The sequence below is a fragment of the Oncorhynchus masou genome, chromosome 21 (assembly GCF_036934945.1).
Source record: "Oncorhynchus masou masou isolate Uvic2021 chromosome 21, UVic_Omas_1.1, whole genome shotgun sequence".
Classification (NCBI taxonomy): domain Eukaryota; kingdom Metazoa; phylum Chordata; class Actinopteri; order Salmoniformes; family Salmonidae; genus Oncorhynchus; species Oncorhynchus masou.
Genome location: NC_088232.1, coordinates 50,004,858 through 50,024,321, shown reverse-complemented (window position 1 = coordinate 50,024,321; position 19,464 = coordinate 50,004,858). Strand labels below are relative to the sequence as shown.

At 42.1% G+C, this 19,464-nt stretch overlaps 2 protein-coding genes across 5 annotated transcripts; one reads left to right on the top strand and one right to left on the bottom strand.

Moving 5' to 3' along the window:
- Positions 1 to 838: 838 nt before the first annotated feature.
- On the top strand, positions 839 to 7,106 carry LOC135508467 (MAPK/MAK/MRK overlapping kinase-like). Of its 2 annotated transcripts, none has more exons than XM_064928675.1 (12): positions 839 to 963; positions 1,814 to 1,928; positions 2,335 to 2,424; positions 2,524 to 2,594; positions 2,721 to 2,799; positions 2,947 to 2,995; positions 3,127 to 3,305; positions 3,486 to 3,587; positions 3,696 to 3,869; positions 4,005 to 4,128; positions 4,331 to 4,522; positions 5,575 to 7,106. In XM_064928675.1, exons 1-12 carry the CDS (start codon positions 894 to 896, stop codon positions 5,650 to 5,652), a joined length of 1,323 nt encoding a protein of 440 aa, XP_064784747.1. In that variant the 5' UTR covers positions 839 to 893; the 3' UTR covers positions 5,653 to 7,106. The 2 variants fall into 2 exon arrangements, with proteins under 2 accessions (XP_064784747.1, XP_064784748.1); XM_064928676.1 differs by lacking the exon at positions 839 to 963 and adding an exon at positions 1,006 to 1,607.
- A 222-nt stretch (positions 7,107 to 7,328) lies between these two features.
- Positions 7,329 to 18,679, bottom strand: LOC135508465 (WD repeat-containing protein 20-like). 3 transcript variants are annotated; one of them, XM_064928670.1, is made up of 4 exons: positions 18,411 to 18,679; positions 14,229 to 14,411; positions 12,710 to 14,002; positions 7,329 to 12,075 (listed from the first exon to the last, which is right to left on the bottom strand). In XM_064928670.1, the coding sequence occupies exons 1-4, from the start codon at positions 18,657 to 18,659 to the stop codon at positions 12,025 to 12,027; spliced, it is 1,776 nt and encodes a 591-aa protein (XP_064784742.1). In that variant the 5' UTR covers positions 18,660 to 18,679; the 3' UTR covers positions 7,329 to 12,024. The 3 variants fall into 3 exon arrangements, 2 of the variants coding, with proteins under 2 accessions (XP_064784742.1, XP_064784743.1); XM_064928671.1 differs by lacking the exon at positions 12,710 to 14,002; XR_010450802.1 differs by lacking the exons at positions 7,329 to 12,075; positions 12,710 to 14,002 and adding an exon at positions 15,792 to 15,866 and having other exon boundaries at positions 14,327 to 14,411.
- Between the last annotated feature and the right edge of the window lie 785 nt (positions 18,680 to 19,464).

Genomic DNA, 19,464 nt, shown 5'->3' with positions numbered 1-19,464 from the left:
ACATCCACATCCACAATACCTCCAATTGACTCAAATTATATCAATTAGCCTATCAGAAGCTTCTAAAGCCATGACATCATTTTCTGGAATTTTCCAAGCTGTTTAAAGGTACAGTCAACTTAGTGTTTGTAAACTTCTGACCCACTGGAATTGTTATACAGTGAATAATAAGTGAAATAATCTGTCTGTAAACTATTGTTGGAAAGATCACTTGTGTCATGCACACAGTAGATGTCTTAACCGACTTGCCAAAACTATAGTTTGTTAACAAGAAATGTGTGGAGTGGTTGAAAAACGAGTTTTTAATGACTCCAACCTAAGTATATGTAAACTTCCGACTTCAACTGTATATATATATATATATATATATATATATATATATATATATATATATATATTATATATTTTTTTCCCCAGTATATATATATATACTGAACAAAAATATAAAATATGAATATAAACACATGTAATGTGTTGGTCACATGTTTCATAAGCTGAAATAAAATAGCCCAGAATTAGCCCAAAAACTGATTAAACAGCATGATCATTACACTGGTGCACCTTGTGCTGGGGACAAAAGTCCACTAAAATGGTCAGTTTTGTCACACAATGCCACAGATGTCTTTAGTTTTGAGGGTGTGCGCAATTGTCATGCTGACTGCAGCAATGTCCATCAGAGCTGTTGCCGGAGAATTTAATCTTTATTTTTTATACCTTGAGCCACCTCTAACATTGTTTTAGAGAATTTGGCAGTATGTCCAACCGGCCTAACAACCACAGACCATGCCAGCACAGGATCCACATCCGGCTTCTTCACCTGCGGGATCATGTGAGACCAGCCACGCAGACAGCTGTTGAAACCTAGGAGTATTTCTGTCTGTAATAAAGCCCTTATGTGGGGAAAAACGTTTTCTGATTGGCTGCACCTGACTCTCCCGTTGTTCGGGACAAGCTCCCAACTGGGTAGGGCCTATGTCCACCCAATTGTTGCAAATTGCGTTTATATTTTTGTTCTGCATAGATAGCCAGCCACTGTAACGCCTCAATCACATCGATTGTGTTTTTGCAATTTGTTACACCAGAAGTACATTAATTTCCAATGGAACGCTGCGTGTGCCTTGCACTATTGCGTTACAGAGGACCAATCTGTACGTTCTGTGTTGTGCATACGTTGGATTTATCTAACATATGCGTAGACGGTTTGACAAAGATGGTAGCAGAATGTTATTAATGTTGAACTTTTGTTGCACACATATCCAAATTGTGCCGCGTACCATTTTTTTTATTCTCCGCAATGTCGGTGTGATCGATGCGTAACCATTGTAACGAGACAAAAGTATTGTTTTCAATCATCCACCTTTTAGGTCAGAGAGTTGAGGGTGCGGTGTGCCTGGTTACCAGCTAACATGGCTACCTAGAGCAGCGAGGCGGTTTTTTTTCTTCTCTCTCTATCCAGCCTTTCAATCTTGGGGGAGCTATCTCGATCAGCCAACTAGCAATCTTTCCACAACACGGCTGTTCCATGAAATTATCGCAATGTTTTATTTAAATATAGGACTAGTATGGATAATCTACTTCTGTGCGGTGAACACTTTGAAGAATGGATAGTACGTTACTAGCTATCGTTAGCTAACCTTACATTGGCTAGGAAATATCGTGGCATGTTAAATTCTGTTCCAGGCAACTTTTCATATTCTCATATATTTACACAGCTAACTTTAGATAGCTGCTAGCTAGAGCTGCATGTTTTTTTAATTATTATTATTACAAGAGTCACGTTAGCTATATGTCTAAACTCTGTTTTGTTATCCAGATTACAAGATAATCAACAAAATTGGAGAAGGGACATTTTCAGAGGTGGTGAAGGCTCAAAGCCTGAAAGATGGGAAATATTATGCGTGTAAAACGATGAAGCAGTCACTCAGCAGGTAACTAACTATCAGGTGTGCTGCCTTATAATTGTTCTGCCTGCTGTTTGCCTTGAGCTGCTCTACCTCCTCTGTGTGTGTGGACCCTTGCCTTGAAGAGCAAGCAGCATGACACCCCTGCCTATCCAACTGGAAGTCACTGTCAACATGCCCTGACTGTGACCTTGCGAGGTTGAGTTTGGCCAGGGACAATGTTGCTTATTAGAACAGATTTTTCTAAGCCTGTACATTAACGTTTAACCTGTATAGTTAACTACTCTAACTCTCAATTTTGTGAATCGTCTTTGAAAACAAGTCATGACATGATGATACATGTTCTCTACAATATAACACGTGTTGGTGGTTATCAGTCAGTTACAGAGTTAATAACATGTTTTGCTACATGGTTTTATTGTTTGTTGCTCAGCCTGGAACAGGCCAACAACCTGCGAGAAGTCCAGGCCATGAAAAGACTAAACCCTCACCCAAACATCATTCAGCTGCATGAATTGATATTGTGAGTACAATGTTTGTCCCTGTCTTTTGAATTGTTTGTGTGAAGCCTCAACTGAACAATAACATGATCATTTTGTCTGAGTCATTCAATGTGTTACAGTGACAAAGAGTCAGGGACTCTGTCCTTGATATGTGAGCTGATGGAGATGAACATCTATGAGTTCATACGAGGTCAGACCCACAGTGAAACTGCTACTGTGAATGACATAAAACCTCTACCACAACTGTAACTACAGCACATCAAATTCTATTCCCCATTCAGTTATCTTGTGCATTCCTAACTTGTCTCACTTGCAGGGAGGCAGCAACCTTTGCCAGAGAGTAAAATCAGACACTACATGTACCAACTTTGCAAGTCACTCGATCATATGCATAGGTAAGAATGAACATCTGGAGTCGGGCTCTTGTACATGTATAAATACATTTCCTATTCACTGGCACAGAGGGGGTTTTAAGGGTCTGTTTTTTTGTTGTTGCTTCCCCTAAAACTGAACAGTTGTACTGTGTTGTTATCTTGGTACAGCAACGGGATCTTTCACCGGGACGTTAAGCCAGAGAACATTCTAATCAAAGTAAGTAAACTTTTTTTATTTTTTTAAAATTATGATGCTGAAAACCTTGCCTGCTGATTTGGTAAATCAGAACTGTTACTGTTACATTGTTTACCATATGTTGTCCATGACTTGGTTGGTTGCTTCCATAGCACGACGTGCTCAAACTTGGAGACTTTGGCTCGTGCAGGAGTTTGCACTCCAAACCCCCCCACACAGAGTACATCTCCACCCGCTGGTACAGAGCCCCAGAGTGCCTCCTCACAGACGGCTATTACTCACACAAGATGGACATGTGGAGTGTAGGATGTGTTTTCTACGAGATCATCAGGTACCTTTCATCTATCAGCAAATCGGATACAGAACTGCTTATGTCCATTCTAGTAGGAGACTTTGGTTATGGCCATAGTGTTGTATTCCTGTACGGCCGACGCCACAGACATTCGTGAACAGCTGCTGTCGTGTAAATAGCCTTGATGACATCACAGACGATCATGTTTGTGTATTTCAGTCTCAGCCCTCTGTTTCCGGGAAGCAATGAGTTGGATCAGGTGACCAAGATCCACGATGTTTTGGGTACACCTGACAACAGTCTCCTTCAAAAATTCCCTCAGTACGTTTGTTAGATATGCTTATCATGTAATGAAGACCAATGACTTACAGTATGTTCAGTGGAAAGTATTGTCCTCAGTGACAGTGTTGTACATTAATTTTTTGACAGGTCTAGGGCGATGCGTTTTGACTTCCCTCTGCGGAAAGGCAGTGGAATATCTCAGCTCATCCCAAACTGTTCGGCACCCAGTCTGTCGTTGCTCTACCAGATGCTGAGCTATGACCCAGAGGAGCGCATTGGCGCAAGAGCGGCACTACAGCACATGTTTTTTAGAGAGCTACGGTAAGCCCACAAACTGTACTGTATAAAAACACATAGACATACTGTGCTTTATAATTGTAGTATGTGTAGTGTGAGAGATAAAGTATTTAATTCATATGGTAAATGCTATCTTCCCTCCTCCTGTCCTTGTCTCAGGCTGGCGGAGAGGAGAGCTGATAGTCTGCGCAGGTCCATTGTGACTGTAGAGGGAGGAGAGAGCAGTGGGACCCCCAACTCTGTGGATCACCTGCGGCGCATGGCCAGACAGGGCAGGAGGCAGGTAAGAGACAGACACATCTCCTAAAATGGTTGACCCTACATCACATTTTATGAGTAAATCAACCACATTATAAAAGGTAGGATAAAATGTCTTTATATGCTACATACTGGGAAAATGACAAAACATTCCATAATTTGGATGTACTTTGCCCTACTATGATGGTAGGTCCCTTATGATGGAATAATATTATTCTGTTTTGCAGCACAACATAAAGCACGTTGCCGAGCCTCTGATCAGACGCAACGCCCCACATGTGGAATTACCAAAGCTCAATGTGGTAGTGCCTGCACCCCAGATTACCTACCCTGTTAGCACAGTGCCAGTTCTCACCATCACTCACCGTGGGTCCCTCCCAGCCATCACATCAAAAAAGTGCCACTCCCGGTTGGCTAAGGTAAACGCACTGTATTACGGTGTACATTTTAGGACATCCCTATGGGAAAGGGGGATATGTAGTCAGTTGTACAACTGAAATGTCTTTTGCATTTAACCCAACCCCTCTGAATCAGAGAGGGGGGGGGCTGCCTTAATCGACATCCACGTCTTCGGCGCCCGGGGAACAGTGGGTTAACTGTCTTGCTCAGGGGCAGAACGACCTATTTAAAATAAAAATGTATTACCTTGTCAGCTCGGGGATTCGATCCAGCAACCTTTCGGTTACTGGCCCCAATGCTCTAATCACTAGTATGGCTTCTCCCTACGACTGTACAGACATGACTTTATTATTTTATTTTTTGGTTTTGAATTTTACCCACTTTTTTTTTTTCTCCCCAATTTTGTGGTATGCAATTGTTGTAGTAGCTACTATCTTGTCTCATCGCTACAACTCCTGTATGGGCTCGGGAGAGACGACGGTTGAAAGTCATGCGTCCTCTGATACACAACCCAACCAAGCCACACTGCTACTTAACACAGCGCCATCCAACCCGGAAGCCTGCCGTACCAATGTGTCGGAGGAAACACTGTGCACCTGGCAACCTTGGTTAGCGCGCACTGCGCCCGGCCCGCCACAGGAGTCGCTGGTGCGCGATGAGACAAGGACATCCCTACCGGCCAAGCCCTCCCTAACCCGGACGACGCTAGGCCAATTGTGCGTCACCCCACAGACCTCCCGGTCGCGGCCGGTTACGACGGAGCCTGGGCGCGAACCCAGGGACTCTGATGGCACTTAACCACTGCGCCACCCGGGAGGCCAGACATGACTTTATTGCACATATTAAATAACATCTGAGGCTGTATGTTTCAAGAATCTCAGAGTAGGAGTGCTGGTCTAGGATCAGACCCCATCGGTCCATGTAATCTTATTCATTATGATCTAAAAAGCTACACACATCCTAGATCAGCATTCCTACTCTGAGACCCTTGATTTACAGCCTCAGGACTCAATAGAATAGTGTGTTGTTCATATATTTCTTTTAACCCCGTTTTTTTCTCTTTACCCAACAGCCAAGGGATGAATCCCACTGCTCTGCTTTCAAGACTTACTACATGCCTCCTCTGGATAGGAAACCTGGTGGCTACTGAGAGCCCCAACTCTTAAGAACTGTTGCTGTTCAACAGACCTGTTGTACATACTCTGATCTGATTCTTTTGATTTGGTTAGACATTGTTGAACAAAGCTACTTAGCTATTTCAAAGCCTGCTGCTTTCTTGTGAGCAATGCTAACATGGTGTTGGACAAAGGAATGTCCCATAGCAATAATTACCAGGGTTAATTTGTATAAGTCATCATTCTGGCAGATGAAATACAACATTATCCCCAAAGTATATTTGACTCTGTCATCAGTGTTGGACAAATGAGAAGATGCCTATTGACCGTTAATAACCCAACCATTTCCTAACTAGTTGTGTCATGTTCTTAATGGTTGTTGATAAATTTGCTCAAAAGTGAGCAAATGACTACTCACATGCAAAGCAGAACTTCAAGGATGAGCTCTGATATACTGAATGTACAAAACATTAGGAACACCTGCTCTTTCCATGACAGACTGACAATGTGAATCCATGATCCCTTATTGATGTCACTTGTTAAATCCACTTCAATCAGTGTAGATGAAGGGGAGGAGACAGATTAAATAAGGATTTTTAATCCTTGAGACATGGATTGTGTATGTGTGCCATTCAGTGGGTGAAGGGGCAAAACAAAATATTTAAGTGCCTTTGAACAGGGTATGGTAGTAGGTGCCAGGCGCACCAGTTTGATTGTGTCAGGAACTGCAACAATGCTTGGTTTTTCCACGCTCAACAGTTTCCTGTGTGTATCAAGATTGGTCCACCACCCAAAAGACATCCATCCAACTTGACACAACTGTGGGAAGCATTAAAGTCAACATGGGACAGCATCCTTGTAAAACACTTTCAAACGACTTGTGGAGTCCATTCAATGAGAACTATGAGGCTGTTCTGAGGGCAAAAGCAGGGGGTGCAACTCAATATGTCCCTAATGTTTTGTACACTGTGTATTTAATACAAATCTTATGAAAGATCAGGTGTTAGTTCCTTGGTAAGTTCATTGATTCAGCACAGTGCATTGTATCCCAGTGCTAGATCAAATCTGATTTTTGGAGAGAAAAAAAATTGCTCACAGAGCATATCTTCATGATACAATTAAAATGGTAGATTTCCTAGACCACCTGCGACTTCCAAAGCAATAGTCAAGTACATTATGTTTTAGTATCGCCCCCTGGGTCTGGAGGGCCGCATGCACGTCATGTTTTTGATTTAACCAACCCGGGAAGACCAGGTGGGTTGAATATATCACTAAACTGATCAATTACCTCAGTTGATCAGGTGTGGTGCCTCGTTGGAACACAATCCTTCAGCTCCATCAGAAACAGGGTTGCCTACCCCTGTACGACTGCATTGCCATAAGAGTATAACATGTATCAACTATTGAGAAAAAGCAACATTTTGTAAGTTCTGTGAATGTCTTGCCTTTTGTTCTATGACATATTACATAAGATTTTCCAATACCGTGACAGACTGTTTAAGTCATTTGAGACAGAGGTATTATTGTACGTATGCAATGACAAGGCATATACAGTGTACGCCCATACTTATCCCAGCACGTATTGTATGGGAACAAGCAAAGTGAAAGTGTGTTTCATGATGTGTATCTTATCTTTACAACCCAAGCACTTATAAAAATCAATCTGCACAATAAAAATGGACAAACAAAATCAGTAACAATACAAGTGTAATAGAATATATACCTTTTTAATGAAGAATTAAAAAAAAAAAGTGTCAAATGTTAACCACAATCAAAAAATATATTCACTTCACCATTCGTTCCTTCTGTGGTTAGTGTGGAGTCACTTAACTCCTTAAATAGGTGTCACACGGAACAAGGTCCTACTGTGGGTCTTTTGGGACACATAGAAAAGCATTGCTGATGGTAAGCAAAATATATATTTTCTTTATCATAGTCTAAGACTTCCTGAGCTTCATAATATTTGTGAAGTTGACAGCAGCTTTGTCTGACTTCTGCACATTGTGATTATTTTAAGCGTTTATTTTGAGCATTTAATACATTAATCTCGAATATCAAAATACATCTGGATGAATTTTGTACAAGAGAAAACTGCATACTCAAGATTTTAATATAATTCATGTATATTTTTCTGCATTAGAAATATAACAATTTCCTTAAATGATTAGAACTTACACTACAGTAATAATTTGCTATTACCCCGATCACTCACTGAATTCCAATAATACGATAGAGCAGATTTAAATTTGAAATAATTACAATAAATGCTTAAAGGAAAACCCTACACAGAAAAAAATATTTTGCTATTTGTTTCATTAGTCCATTGTTGATATAGCTCGAAAATATTTAGCATGTTAAGATATACAGTACCAGTCAAAAGTTTGGACACACCTACTCAATTCAGGGTTTTTCTGATTTTTTGAAACTATTTTCTACATTGTAGAATAATAGTGAAGACATCAAAACTATGAAATAACACTTATGGAATCATGTAGTAACCAAAAAAGTGTTAAACAAATCTAAATGTATTTGCCATTCTTCAAAGTTGCCACCCTTTGCCTTTGACAGCTTTGCACACTCTTAACCAGCTTCATGAGGTAGTCACCTGGAATGCATTTAAATTAATAGGTGTGCCTTGTTAAAAGTTAAGAAGGAAAGAATTCCACAAATTAAGTTTGAGCCAATCAGTTGTTCTGTGACAAGGTAGAGGTGGTATACAGAAGATAGCCCTATTTGGGAAAACACCAAGTCTATATTATGGCAAGAACAGCTCAAATAAGCAAAGATCAAACATTACATCATTACTTTAAGACATAGGTAACGTTAAGAACTTTGAACGTTTCTTCAAGTGCAGTCGCTAAAACAATTAAGCGCTATGATGAAACTGGCTCTCATGAGGACCGCCACAGGAAAGGAAGACCCAGAGTTACCTCTGCTGCAGATGATAGGTTCATTAGAGTTACCAGTTTTACTGTACCAGCCAAATAAATACTTCACGGAGTTCAAGTAACAGACATCAACATTAGGGAAAGGAAGATACCTAGCCAGTCGTACAACAGAATGACTTCAACTGAAATGTGTCATCTGCATTTAACCCAAACCCTCTGAAATCAGAGGTGCCTTAAATTGGCATCCACGTTTTCTGCACCTTCCTCAGGGGCAGAACGACAGATTTTTGTTTTTGGTCTACCATCTGCCACACTGATTTGTTACCATGTCAGCTCGGGGATTTGGTTACTGGCCCAACGCTCTAACCACTAGGCTACCTGCCACCCCTTATTACATGAATCAGGCCTTCATGGTCAAATTGCGGCAAAGAAACCACTACTAAAGTACACCAATAAGAAGAAGAGACTTGCTTGGGCCAAGAAACACTAGTAATGGACATTAGACCGGTGGAAATTTCTCCTTTGGTCTGATAAGTCCAAATTGGAGATTTTTGGTTTCAACCGCCGTGTCTTTGTGAGACGCAGAATAGGTGAACGGTCTCTGAATGTGTGGTTCCCACCGTGAAGCACGGAGGAGGTGGTGCGAGGGTGCTTTGTGGGTAACACTGATTTATTTAGAATTCAAGGCACACTTAACCAGCATGGCTACCCACAGCATTCTGCAGCGATACGCCATCCCAGCTGGTTTGTGCTTAGTGGGACTATCATTTGTTTTTCAACAGGACAATGACCCAACACACCTCCAGACTGTGTGAGGGCTATTCGACCAGTAAGGAAAGTGATGGAGTGCTGCATCAGATGACCTGACCTCCACAATAACCAGACCTCAACACAATTGAGATGGTTTGGGATGAGTTGGACCGCAGAGTGAAGAAAAAGCAGCCAACAAGTGCTCAGCATGTGGGAACTCCTTCAAGACTGTTGGAAAAGCATTCCCGGTGAAGCTGGTTAAGAGAATGCCAAGCATGTGCAAAGCTGTCATCAAGGTAAAGGGTGGCTACTTTGAAGTATCTCGAATATATTTTGATTTGTTTAACACTTTTTTAGTTACTATATGATTCCATATGTGTTATGTAATCGTTTATGTCTTTACTATTATTCTACAATGAAGAAAATTGTAAAAAAATAAAGAAAAACCCTAGAATGAGTAGGTGTCTAAACCTTTGACTTGTACTGTATAACTTAAAAGTACAGAAATACAGCCGGCATATTTAATTTCAAAAGTTACACATCTTGAAAACATTGGGACTACATCAACAACAAAAATACCAAAATATAGTTTTCGGGTAGAGTGTTCCTTTACTAGATATAAAAGGATTTTAATAATTTCCCTTCCTAACAGCTGTCAGAGTTATTGCACACCCAAAATGTAAAGCCATTTTCCTCTAATAAACTATACTGAACAAAAATAAAACGTAACATGCTACAATTTAAGGATTTTACTCAGTTACAGTTCATAGAAGGAAATCAGTCAATTGAAATACATCCATTAGGCCCTAAACTATGGATTTCACATGAGTGGATAGGGGTGCAGCCATAAGTGGGCATAGGCCCACCCACTTAGGAGCTGAGGACCAGCCAATCAGAATACGTTTTCCCCAACAAAAGGGCTTTATTACAGACAGAAATACTTCTGAGAATCCCCCACCCCTCCTCAGATGATCCCACAGGTGAAGAAGCCGGATGTGGAGGTCCTGGGATGGTGTGGTCACACATGGTCCGCGACCTACGGTTGTGAGGCCGGTTGGCTGTACTGCCAAATGCTCTAAAACCACATTGGAGGCAGCTTATGGTGGAGAAATGAACATTAGATTACATTCTCTGGCAACCGCTCTGTTGGACATTTCTGCATGCCAATCGCACACTCCTTCAAAACTTGAGACATCAGTGGCATTGTGTTGTGTGACAAATCTGCACATTTTAAAGTGACCTTTTACTTTCCACAGTACATGGTGCACCTGTGTAATGATCATGCTGTTAAATCAGCTTCTTGATATGCCACACCTGTCAGGTGGATGGATTATCTTGGCAAAGGAGAAATGCTCACTAACAGGGATGTAAACTAATATGCACAATTTTTTTTAGATAAAGAAGCTTTTTGTGCATATGGAACATTTCTGTAATCTTTTAATTCAGCTCATTAAAAATGTGGCCAACATGTTGCGTTACTCACCAGACATGTCACCCATTGAGCATGTTCGGGATGCTCTGGATCAACAGCGTGTTCCAGTTCCCGCCAATATCCAGCAACTTCGCACAGCCATTGAGGGGCAACATTCCACAGGCCACAATCGACAGCCTGATCAACTCTATGTGAAGGAGACGTGTCGTGCTGCATGAGGAAAATGGTGGTCACACCAGATACCGACTGGTTTTCCGATCCACGCCCCTACTTTTTGTTGGTATCTGACCAACAGATGCATGTCTGTATTCCCAGTAATGTGAAATCCATAGGTTAGGGCCTAATGAATTTATTTAAATTGACTGACTTCCTTGTATGAACTGTAACACGTTGAAATCGTTTCATGTTGTATTTATATTTTTGTTTAGTATTGACCGAGCTACAGACGATCACAGGTTTCGGTGTGCCTTGTCTTCCATTCAGAAGACAGTCGGTCATTGTAGGTGTGGTTTTTGCAGTCACTGTAACAAAATCTGTGCAGAGTTCTCAATGGTGAGATTCTATAATTAAATAAAACACTTGTAAAGAATTTGGTTAGAGGCAAATCCTTGGACGCTCAAGAGTTAAGTTCACTCAAATTTAATTTGTTAATCCTTTTTCTTACCTTGAATGCAGCCTATGAGCCAGGAGTGATTGCAAAAAAAAAAAACACACCTACGATGACTGAGACTGTCTTCTGAACGGAAGGCAAGGCACACCGAAACCTGTGATCGTCTGTAGCTAGGTCAAGAAAATAGTTGGGACTCTAGCAACTTTAATACCTTTTGACAGTGCACATCTTCAAAATCATAAAGGCTAAACAAATTGATTTTTGTGTGCAGTTTTTAGACTGTGGTTGGTGAGCAACTCATGGAACGCCATTACTTTACTGTAGCGGCTGGTGGCAGTCACTCCTGGTCCATGGACCACGTGCATAGGAATTATGAAAGTTGGGTGAACTCTCATTTTAAAACACAAGCATAATTTGATTGGTTTGCATCTAACTAAGCCAAGCTCAAAGTCCAGATGTGGGAGCGAAAAGAGACAAAAACAAAATAAACATTTAAAAAAAATCCAGAAAATACATTAGAATCACTGTCCAAAATGTCTCCACACCCTTTCCATTTCTGTATTTGAATACTTCTACCATCTAGACCATGTGAATGATAACCAAAAAATAAAGCGAGAATAGAAAAAGTAACAAGAGAAAGGAAAAAAACTTGCAATGCATTGTGGGGTGAAGAGCAGCACCAGGCTCTGGTGTAATGCAGGTTTCTTAGCAGTAGAAATAGTGTTGGCTATATTATCGTTCCACTGGGAGAGACTGCTTGCTTTTGGGATGACAAACCCTGGAAAGGAAAACAAGAATATTTGACATTGGGGAAAGTTTTCAAAGCATCAAAAGGTATCAACCCCCCCCCCCCATCTTCCTTCTACCACTTTCCTGCATTCAAATGGCCTTTGCACAGCAGTTAGTGAGTGCATGATGCAGTGAATAAAATGCATTAACGTAGAAAGCTGAAACAATCTGTGTAGTGGGTGAGCGTGCAGAGGTCTTGCTTGGTTATGCTGCGGCGCATTGTGGGATGGTAATGAGTCAAAATGGGTGTTTGAGCCGATGCACACAAACACCCTCGGTTGTGATCAATGTCTTCTTTCCACTGATAAGGAGGGCTGCCTAAGTGCACTTACTTATCCACCAGGCGACTTGATTGTACATAATTCAAGTGTCTAACCATTATTCATATTTTGAAAATGTATGGGCTTTGAATGGGGTGGCAGATGAACACAAAACTCACACACATACAGACAGATTTGAGATGTGACATACTGCGTGTGTAGGAAATCCCAACACAATGCTGTCCAAAATGTCCACAAATATACTAAAGTTTTCAAAATGGATCCTTGCAGTGCCCAAACTAACCACAAAGATAAATGCATGGGTATTATGCAGAACTTAAATTCTATTCAAAAAGAACTTACCACTTTTCCAGGCCTCGCCCATGTCCAAATAAATCCCTCCTGACAAGCTGTCACAATACAGTCCTCAAGAAATATTAAGACAGTCAGTCTCTCATGTGCTATCTTTTTACAGATAAGAGGCTCTAGTAGGGGTAGGTCTTCCATGCGGGGACAGAGCAGGGTCCCCAGAGTCTTTGCAGGGTCTGTTCTGGATTTGGTGAGCATGTTGAGCTTGTCACTGCTCTTGCTGCTAATGTGACCCATGCTGTGGTTCCGTTTGTGGTCAGTCTCCTGGTGCTGCTCTTTGCGATCGTGAAGGGAGAGCGTTGCGAACTTGCTGACACCCGAGGCGATGGCACTGCTCTTGTTGTTGGCAGTCATAGCTGGCGAGTGCGGTAAGCTGTTGGAGCGTGGCAGGGGAGAGGAGAGGGAGTTACTGGGGGTGTTGGCGCCGCTATCGTTCGTGCTAGGGTTATTACTCACATTGTTCACTATGTCACCGGCGACTTCACCTCCCGCCAGGGGGCTGGTAGCGTTCATCACATTGGTGTGTGTTCTTGTCCGGGAAAGCGGGAGGTGGGGAAAAAGTATATCTTCTGTGAGGTCCCACAAGCACAGCTGAGTGTCCTGGCCCACTGAGCCAAACCTGTACGTGGTGTGTACTGTCCGACTGTCTGTGGAGTTGCGTTTGGAGAGCCGGGACTGCGTACTGTTGGCCCGGTCGCGTCCAAAGTGGAGGCCCTGGAAGTCCTCGTCGCTGCCGTTGAACTCCATAGGGTCTGCATCCTCCACGCTGGTTGTGTAGTGGTCAAACGCCACCACGCTGACCCATGATTTGTGTCCGTGACCGCGCGCGATAACCCGGCAGTCCACAAACGACCACACGGTCACCAGATCATCCTCGCCCCCGACGACAATGTACTTTCCGTCCGGACTCCAGCACATGCACAGCAGACCCCCAAAGTAGCTTTTCATGGTGCCGTGCAGCTCCACCGCGTCAAAGTTGAAGACCCGAAGGAAGCCGTCCTGGCTGACACACGCCAGAAACTTCCCGTCGGGTGAAAAGACAAACTCGTTGAGCGCTCCCTCACCCACCGTCCATTTGAGCAAAGGGTTGCGCGTGGATTTGCTCTTACACGTGTGCACCGAGTAGTTCTTGCCCTGTTTGAGCAACTGGTAGTGAGGCGCCGTGGTGCCACATGTGTTTTCTACGTTGTACAAGTACATGTTTCCACTGGAATGAGCGACTAGGAACAACCTCTCTAAGCCGGGCACCCATTTTACACAAGTCACTCTGGATTTGTCTATTAGTCTCTGGGGAAAGCATTTTGGGAGAGAAAGGGAGGAGGGAGAGAAGGAACAAAACATGTTCAAATGCAAATGTAAGCAACAATGGCTTTCATTGAGTTATGTCAAAAAATTACATTTGAAGTCAGTAACTAAACACCCTTTCTCTCTCTACCCCAATCTATGGTGGTTTTGGCCAATCACAGCTTTATGTGGCTTTACATTTCATTTGGAGACTTTCATGACAACTTACTTCCTCATTGAAGAGCTTGCTGGTCTCTCTCTTGATGGGGTCGATGAGCTGCACTTGGCCTGCCGAGAAGCCCACCAGCAGGGAGACGCTGTCCGCCGTGGCCGTCAGGTGGTTGAAGTCATGACACGTGGGCTGTGTTCCCTTGTATATCCTCTTGTCGATAGGCTTGCTCAAGTCAGCCGCCTGAAAGAAAAGAGTACAACAACAAAAAAACCCAGTGAGATACGGTTACTGCCCTAATCATTTCAGTGTTGTGTGTTTTCGGCTCCTGGTCAAGTCGCAGATCAAAGCATCAAGGGTGGCATGCAAAAGCAACGAAGCCAACTTGAGTAGAGTGCTCATGATGACACAGAATTCTTTGAACATGACAGCAAACACAAAAGGCCTTTTGAAGTGGTAACTAGGTCTATGACGCGGCCTTTGAAGTCAATAGTTTAATTGCGTTACAGTACAATCAATTGTAATAATCAGAGGACAATCAAAAAGACACCCTTAAAAAAATATCTTCCTGAAATAAAGGCCTAACATAACAATGGGGGGGGGGGCTTGATGCGGTGTGTTATGAACAATACTGACATAAAGAATCAGACCAGGGCATGCAACTCTAGCCTTTTAAGTTTGTGTTTAATTCAAAATGCCTCAGGGGCACAGTGAGTTTACTAGCACAACAGTCACACTGGTGACAGCAGATCGGAAAGTTTTAGAGTGGAAAGTTTTCTTGTGTCTCCAGACAGCTCAGCTGTTTTTGCATAAGCCTATTCCAACCATAGGCCCATATGGTATATTCCAGTTAGGGAATGCCAGAAACGTACACGTTTTTAGCATTTTAAAAATATTTACTTTATTTAACGATGTAAGTCAGTTAAGAACAAATTCTTATTTACAATGACGGCCTACCAAAAGGCCTCCTGCGGGGACGGGATTATTCTTTTTTAAATAATAAAATATAGGACAAAACACATATCAAGACAAGAGAGACAACACTACATAAAGAGAGACTGAAGACAACAACTTAGCAAGGCAGCAACACATGACAACACAACATGGTAGCAACACAACATGGCAGCAGCACAAAACATGGTACAAACATTATCGGGCACAGACAACAGCACTAAGGGCAAGAAGGTAGAGACAACAATACATCACGCAAAGCAGCCACAACTGTCAGTATGAGTGTCCACGATTGAATCTTTGAATAAAGAGTTTCAGATAAAACTGTCCAGTTTGAGTGTTTCTTGCAGCTCGTTCCAGTCGCTAGCTGCAGCAAACTGAAAAGAGGAGGGACCCAGGGATATGTGTGCTTTGCGGACATTTAACAGAATGTGACTGCCAGAACTGGTGTTGTATGTGGAGGATGAGGGCTGCAGTAGATATCTGATAGGGGGAGTGAAGCCTAAGAGGGTTTTATAAATAAGCATCAACCAGTGGGTCTTGCGACAGGTAAACAGAGATGACCAGTTTACAGAGGAGTATAGAGTGCAGTGAAGTGTCCTATAAGGAGCATTGGTGGAAAATCTGATGGCCGAATGGTAAGAACATCAAGCCGCTCGAGAGCACCCTTACCTGCCGGTCTATAAATTACGTCTCCGTAATCTAGCATGGGTAGGATGGTCATCTGAATCAGGGTTAGTTTGGCAGCTGGGGTGAAAGAGGAGGGATTACAATAGAGGAAACCAAGTCTAGATGCAACCTTAGCCTGCAGCTTTGATATGTGCTGAGAGAAGGACAGTATACGGTCGAGCCATACTCCCAAGTACTTGTATGAGGTGACTACTTCAAGCTCTAAACCCTCAGAGGTACTAATCACACCAGTGGAGAGAGGGGCATTATTCTTATCAAACCACAAGACCTTTGTTTTGGAGGTGTTGAAAACAAGGTTAAGGGTAGAGAAAGCTTGTTGGACACTAAGAAAGCTATCATCTGCACATAAATGGATGAGAGAGCTTCCTACTGCCTGAGCTATGTTGTTGATGTAAATTGAGAAGAGGGTGGGGTCTAGGACCAAGCCTTGGGGTACACCCTTGGTTATAGGCAGTGGCTGGGACAGCAGATGTTCTGACTTTATACACTGCACTCTGAGGGATCTTTGGCTTGGTTTACGAACTACCTCTCTCAGAGACACTAACACTCCTTAGCCGGCCCACAAGAATGGAATGGTCGCCCGTATCAAATTCAATAAAAATAGCAGCACAACATTGCTTAGAATCAAGGGCAATTACGACACCATTAAGGGACCTCTTGAAGCTAGGGGGCACTCTCAAAGTAAATGGCCTTTTTCTCAGGAACAGATGCTATAATATGCATATAATTGACAGATTAGGATAGAAAACACTCTAAAGTTTCCAAAACTGTCAAAATTTTGTCTGTGAGTTAAACAGAACTGATATTGCAGGCTAAAACCTGAGGAAAATCCAATCAGGAAGTGCCCCTGTTTTTGAAGTCTCTCAGTTCTTATGCATCCCTATTGCACATTTAAAGGGATATCAACCATATTCATTTTTCTGTGGCTTCCCTAAGGTGTCAACAGTCTTTAGACATAGTTTCAGGCTTTTATTTTGAAAAATGAGCGTGAAGGATCACATTGCGTAAGTGGACAGGTGGGGGCTCTCAGAGTGAGTTGGTGCGCAATTGAGTAAGACGGCCATTGTTCCTCCCGCTGTTATGGAAAAAGCTACACACTCGGTTGATATATTATCTAATTTATATTTTAAATTACTACCTGAGGAATGATTATAAAAAAACGTTTGACGTGTTTATGTGGACATTATGGAGACTATTTGGAATTTCCGTCTGCGTTGTCGTGACCACTCTTTCCTGTGGATTTCTGAACAAAACACGACAGAAAAACATAGGTATTTTGGGTATAAAAATAATCTTTATGGAACAAAAGGAACATTTGCTGTGTAACTGGGAGTCTCGTGAGTGAAAACATCCGAAGATCAAAGGTAAACGGTTAATTTGATTGCTTTTCTGATTTTCGTGACCAAGCTTCCTGATGCTAAGTGTACATAATGCTATGCTAGGCTATCGATAAACTTACAAACGCTTGGATTACTTTCGCTGTAAACCATAATTTCAAAATCTGAGACGACAGGGTGATTAACAAAAGGCTAAGCTGTGTTTTCCTATATTGCACTTGTGATTTCATGAATATGAATATTTTCTAGTAATATTATTTGACTGTTGTGCTATCCTATTCAGCGTTGCTGGTGACAATTATCCCAGATCCGGGAGAAGTGGTTCAAAGAGATTAAGGGACATTTAAGGTTGCAGTGACACAATCCATAACCTGAGCAGAAACCAGATTGCATACCAGAGAGAATACAATAGACATCAAGAAAGCCAGATTGTTGACAAGTTTTGATAAACAGGGCAAAATATAATTTATGCACCTGTATAGTCCTTGTGAATATTGTAGATGTTTAGGTCTGTTTACACACTTGGAAGAAATGAAAAACTATAGGAGATTTGGTCTACTATCTGCCACACTGAGGAAAATAGGATCAAGCACCTGTAGTCCTGCATTATCAACTTGTCATGTCCAAAAGTTCACAGCAACTCACTCACTAAGATGCCCCTCTGTCTGACTGGAAGTTAATGCAAAACCATTCAATGGAAATCTTGTATGCAGATTTAGATTCGGGTTATATAACATCTTCATATGTATGTAAATTTTAAGTAATTGTGCAAATTAATTCACAACAACACCTTGTTCTTGACGCCACAACTGTTATTTAAGCAGTCATGTAGCTAGCTTAACACCTTTCAAGGCTAGATGTCCTAGGTCACATCAGACAGGGCATCCGTGCACTGTAAGTCATCACCCAAGTGGAAGTACAAATAAAGTCACACTTGTGATTTCACGAGCATGCATTCACTGCCAATATTGGGATTCTAGCCAAATGTCCACCATGTCCATGGTGCGTTGATAGGTGTTACAACCTAACGGTGACTGTTAGATTAGAGTTAGCCAGACTGCTAGCTGGCTCGCTCGCTATGCATTCCACAACATTTTTGGACGAGGTGGACTGACTGTGCAGTGAGAACAGACTGGTGGTGCTATTAGGACACAGTGCTGTGCATTAGTCATAAACCATGAAAATTGGACAACACTGACCTGTGGTCATCAATTAAGACACATCAATTATAAGCAAGCTGACATAATAATGTTTAGCTACCTACCTTTCTAACGCCTTTGTAGATGTAGAAGTACAGTTCCCGGCCCACATTAAAACATATTCTGTCGCCGTTACCAGACTGGTCATTGACGTTGACGAAGGAGACTTTGACGGGGTTTGAACCCTGGGAATTAAAAGGCACCCTGTTGGGGCGGCTATATTCGGAGTGAGTGAGGAGTTTATAGACGCCTTCCCGTGTATTGAACTGAGTTTTAATTTCGTTCAACTCCTTCCCTCCTCCCTCCGCCGCCATCTTTAAAATGAACAATAACATTCATCCTTCCTCGAGCCCGGATCTTACGCATGGAGCATGCGCATCACCGTTCATGGGTAACTTGGAGTCGACTCGCGCAAGTGAGTGTGACCTATTCAAATGGACAGGGGTTGAACAGATGAGAACCATTAAAACATGTTTTTTGTTCCAATTGAAGTTTAATACTGGCAACTCACGTTTATCTCCTTGGTAAACGAGGCATGAAGGTAAAATCACCTGTTTGAAATGGACCAATGAAAACTAATAAACTAGTCAATCAATTCACAGCAGTCAGCTAAGATGCTGACAAGGCGCACCTGCCCAAATCTGTGAAGTTGGTGGTCAGTCAAAGAACCATGGCGACAACGAACCGGCAGCAGCAACACTCACTTCCAGGTAATTTTGGATGAATTGAGTGTCAGTGTTTACAGATGGTAGTGAGCAATGTAAACCGAATGCATACAGCCTTATGCACATTATGTTTTCATCCGAATAGACGTGCGTTTCTATGGAAAAACCTTGTTTTTAAACGTGACGAGTTTAACCAATGTTTTTACAAAAACGTGGGTCTTTTATCACAGAAGGCCAATTGAGGTGACGTTATGAATTGTAATGACAGAAAAACATACTCTAATTAGGCCTACTGATGGTTTACCTTTATAAAATATACATATGGATTTATTTTACTCGCAGGTTTTCCTGATGACAGTCTTGTTGAAAGTGGCCCCAGTAGTGTGGATAAGCTTGCATTCAAATACATGGTGAGGAAATTCAAAGATGCAGTTGTATGCACATTTTGTATATT

What these genes read in the sequence shown, in the direction of transcription:
- LOC135508467 (XM_064928675.1), top strand. Translation starts at nt 894, where the DNA reads ATGTGGGGAAAAACGTTTTCTGATTGGCTGCACCTGACTCTCCCGTTG. An exon ending in CGGGACAAGCTCCCAACTGG is followed by an intron (nt 964 to 1,813) that starts GTAGGGCCTATG and finishes TTTGTTATCCAG; the next exon opens with ATTACAAGATAATCAACAAA. An exon ending in CAGCTGCATGAATTGATATT is followed by an intron (nt 2,425 to 2,523) that starts GTGAGTACAATG and finishes AATGTGTTACAG; the next exon opens with TGACAAAGAGTCAGGGACTC.
- LOC135508465 (XM_064928670.1), bottom strand. Translation starts at nt 18,659, where the DNA reads ATGGCGGCGGAGGGAGGAGGGAAGGAGTTGAACGAAATTAAAACTCAG. An exon ending in TCTACAAAGGCGTTAGAAAG is followed by an intron (nt 14,412 to 18,410) that starts GTAGGTAGCTAA and finishes CTTTTCTTTCAG; the next exon opens with GCGGCTGACTTGAGCAAGCC. An exon ending in GCAAGCTCTTCAATGAGGAA is followed by an intron (nt 14,003 to 14,228) that starts GTAAGTTGTCAT and finishes TGCTTTCCCCAG; the next exon opens with AGACTAATAGACAAATCCAG.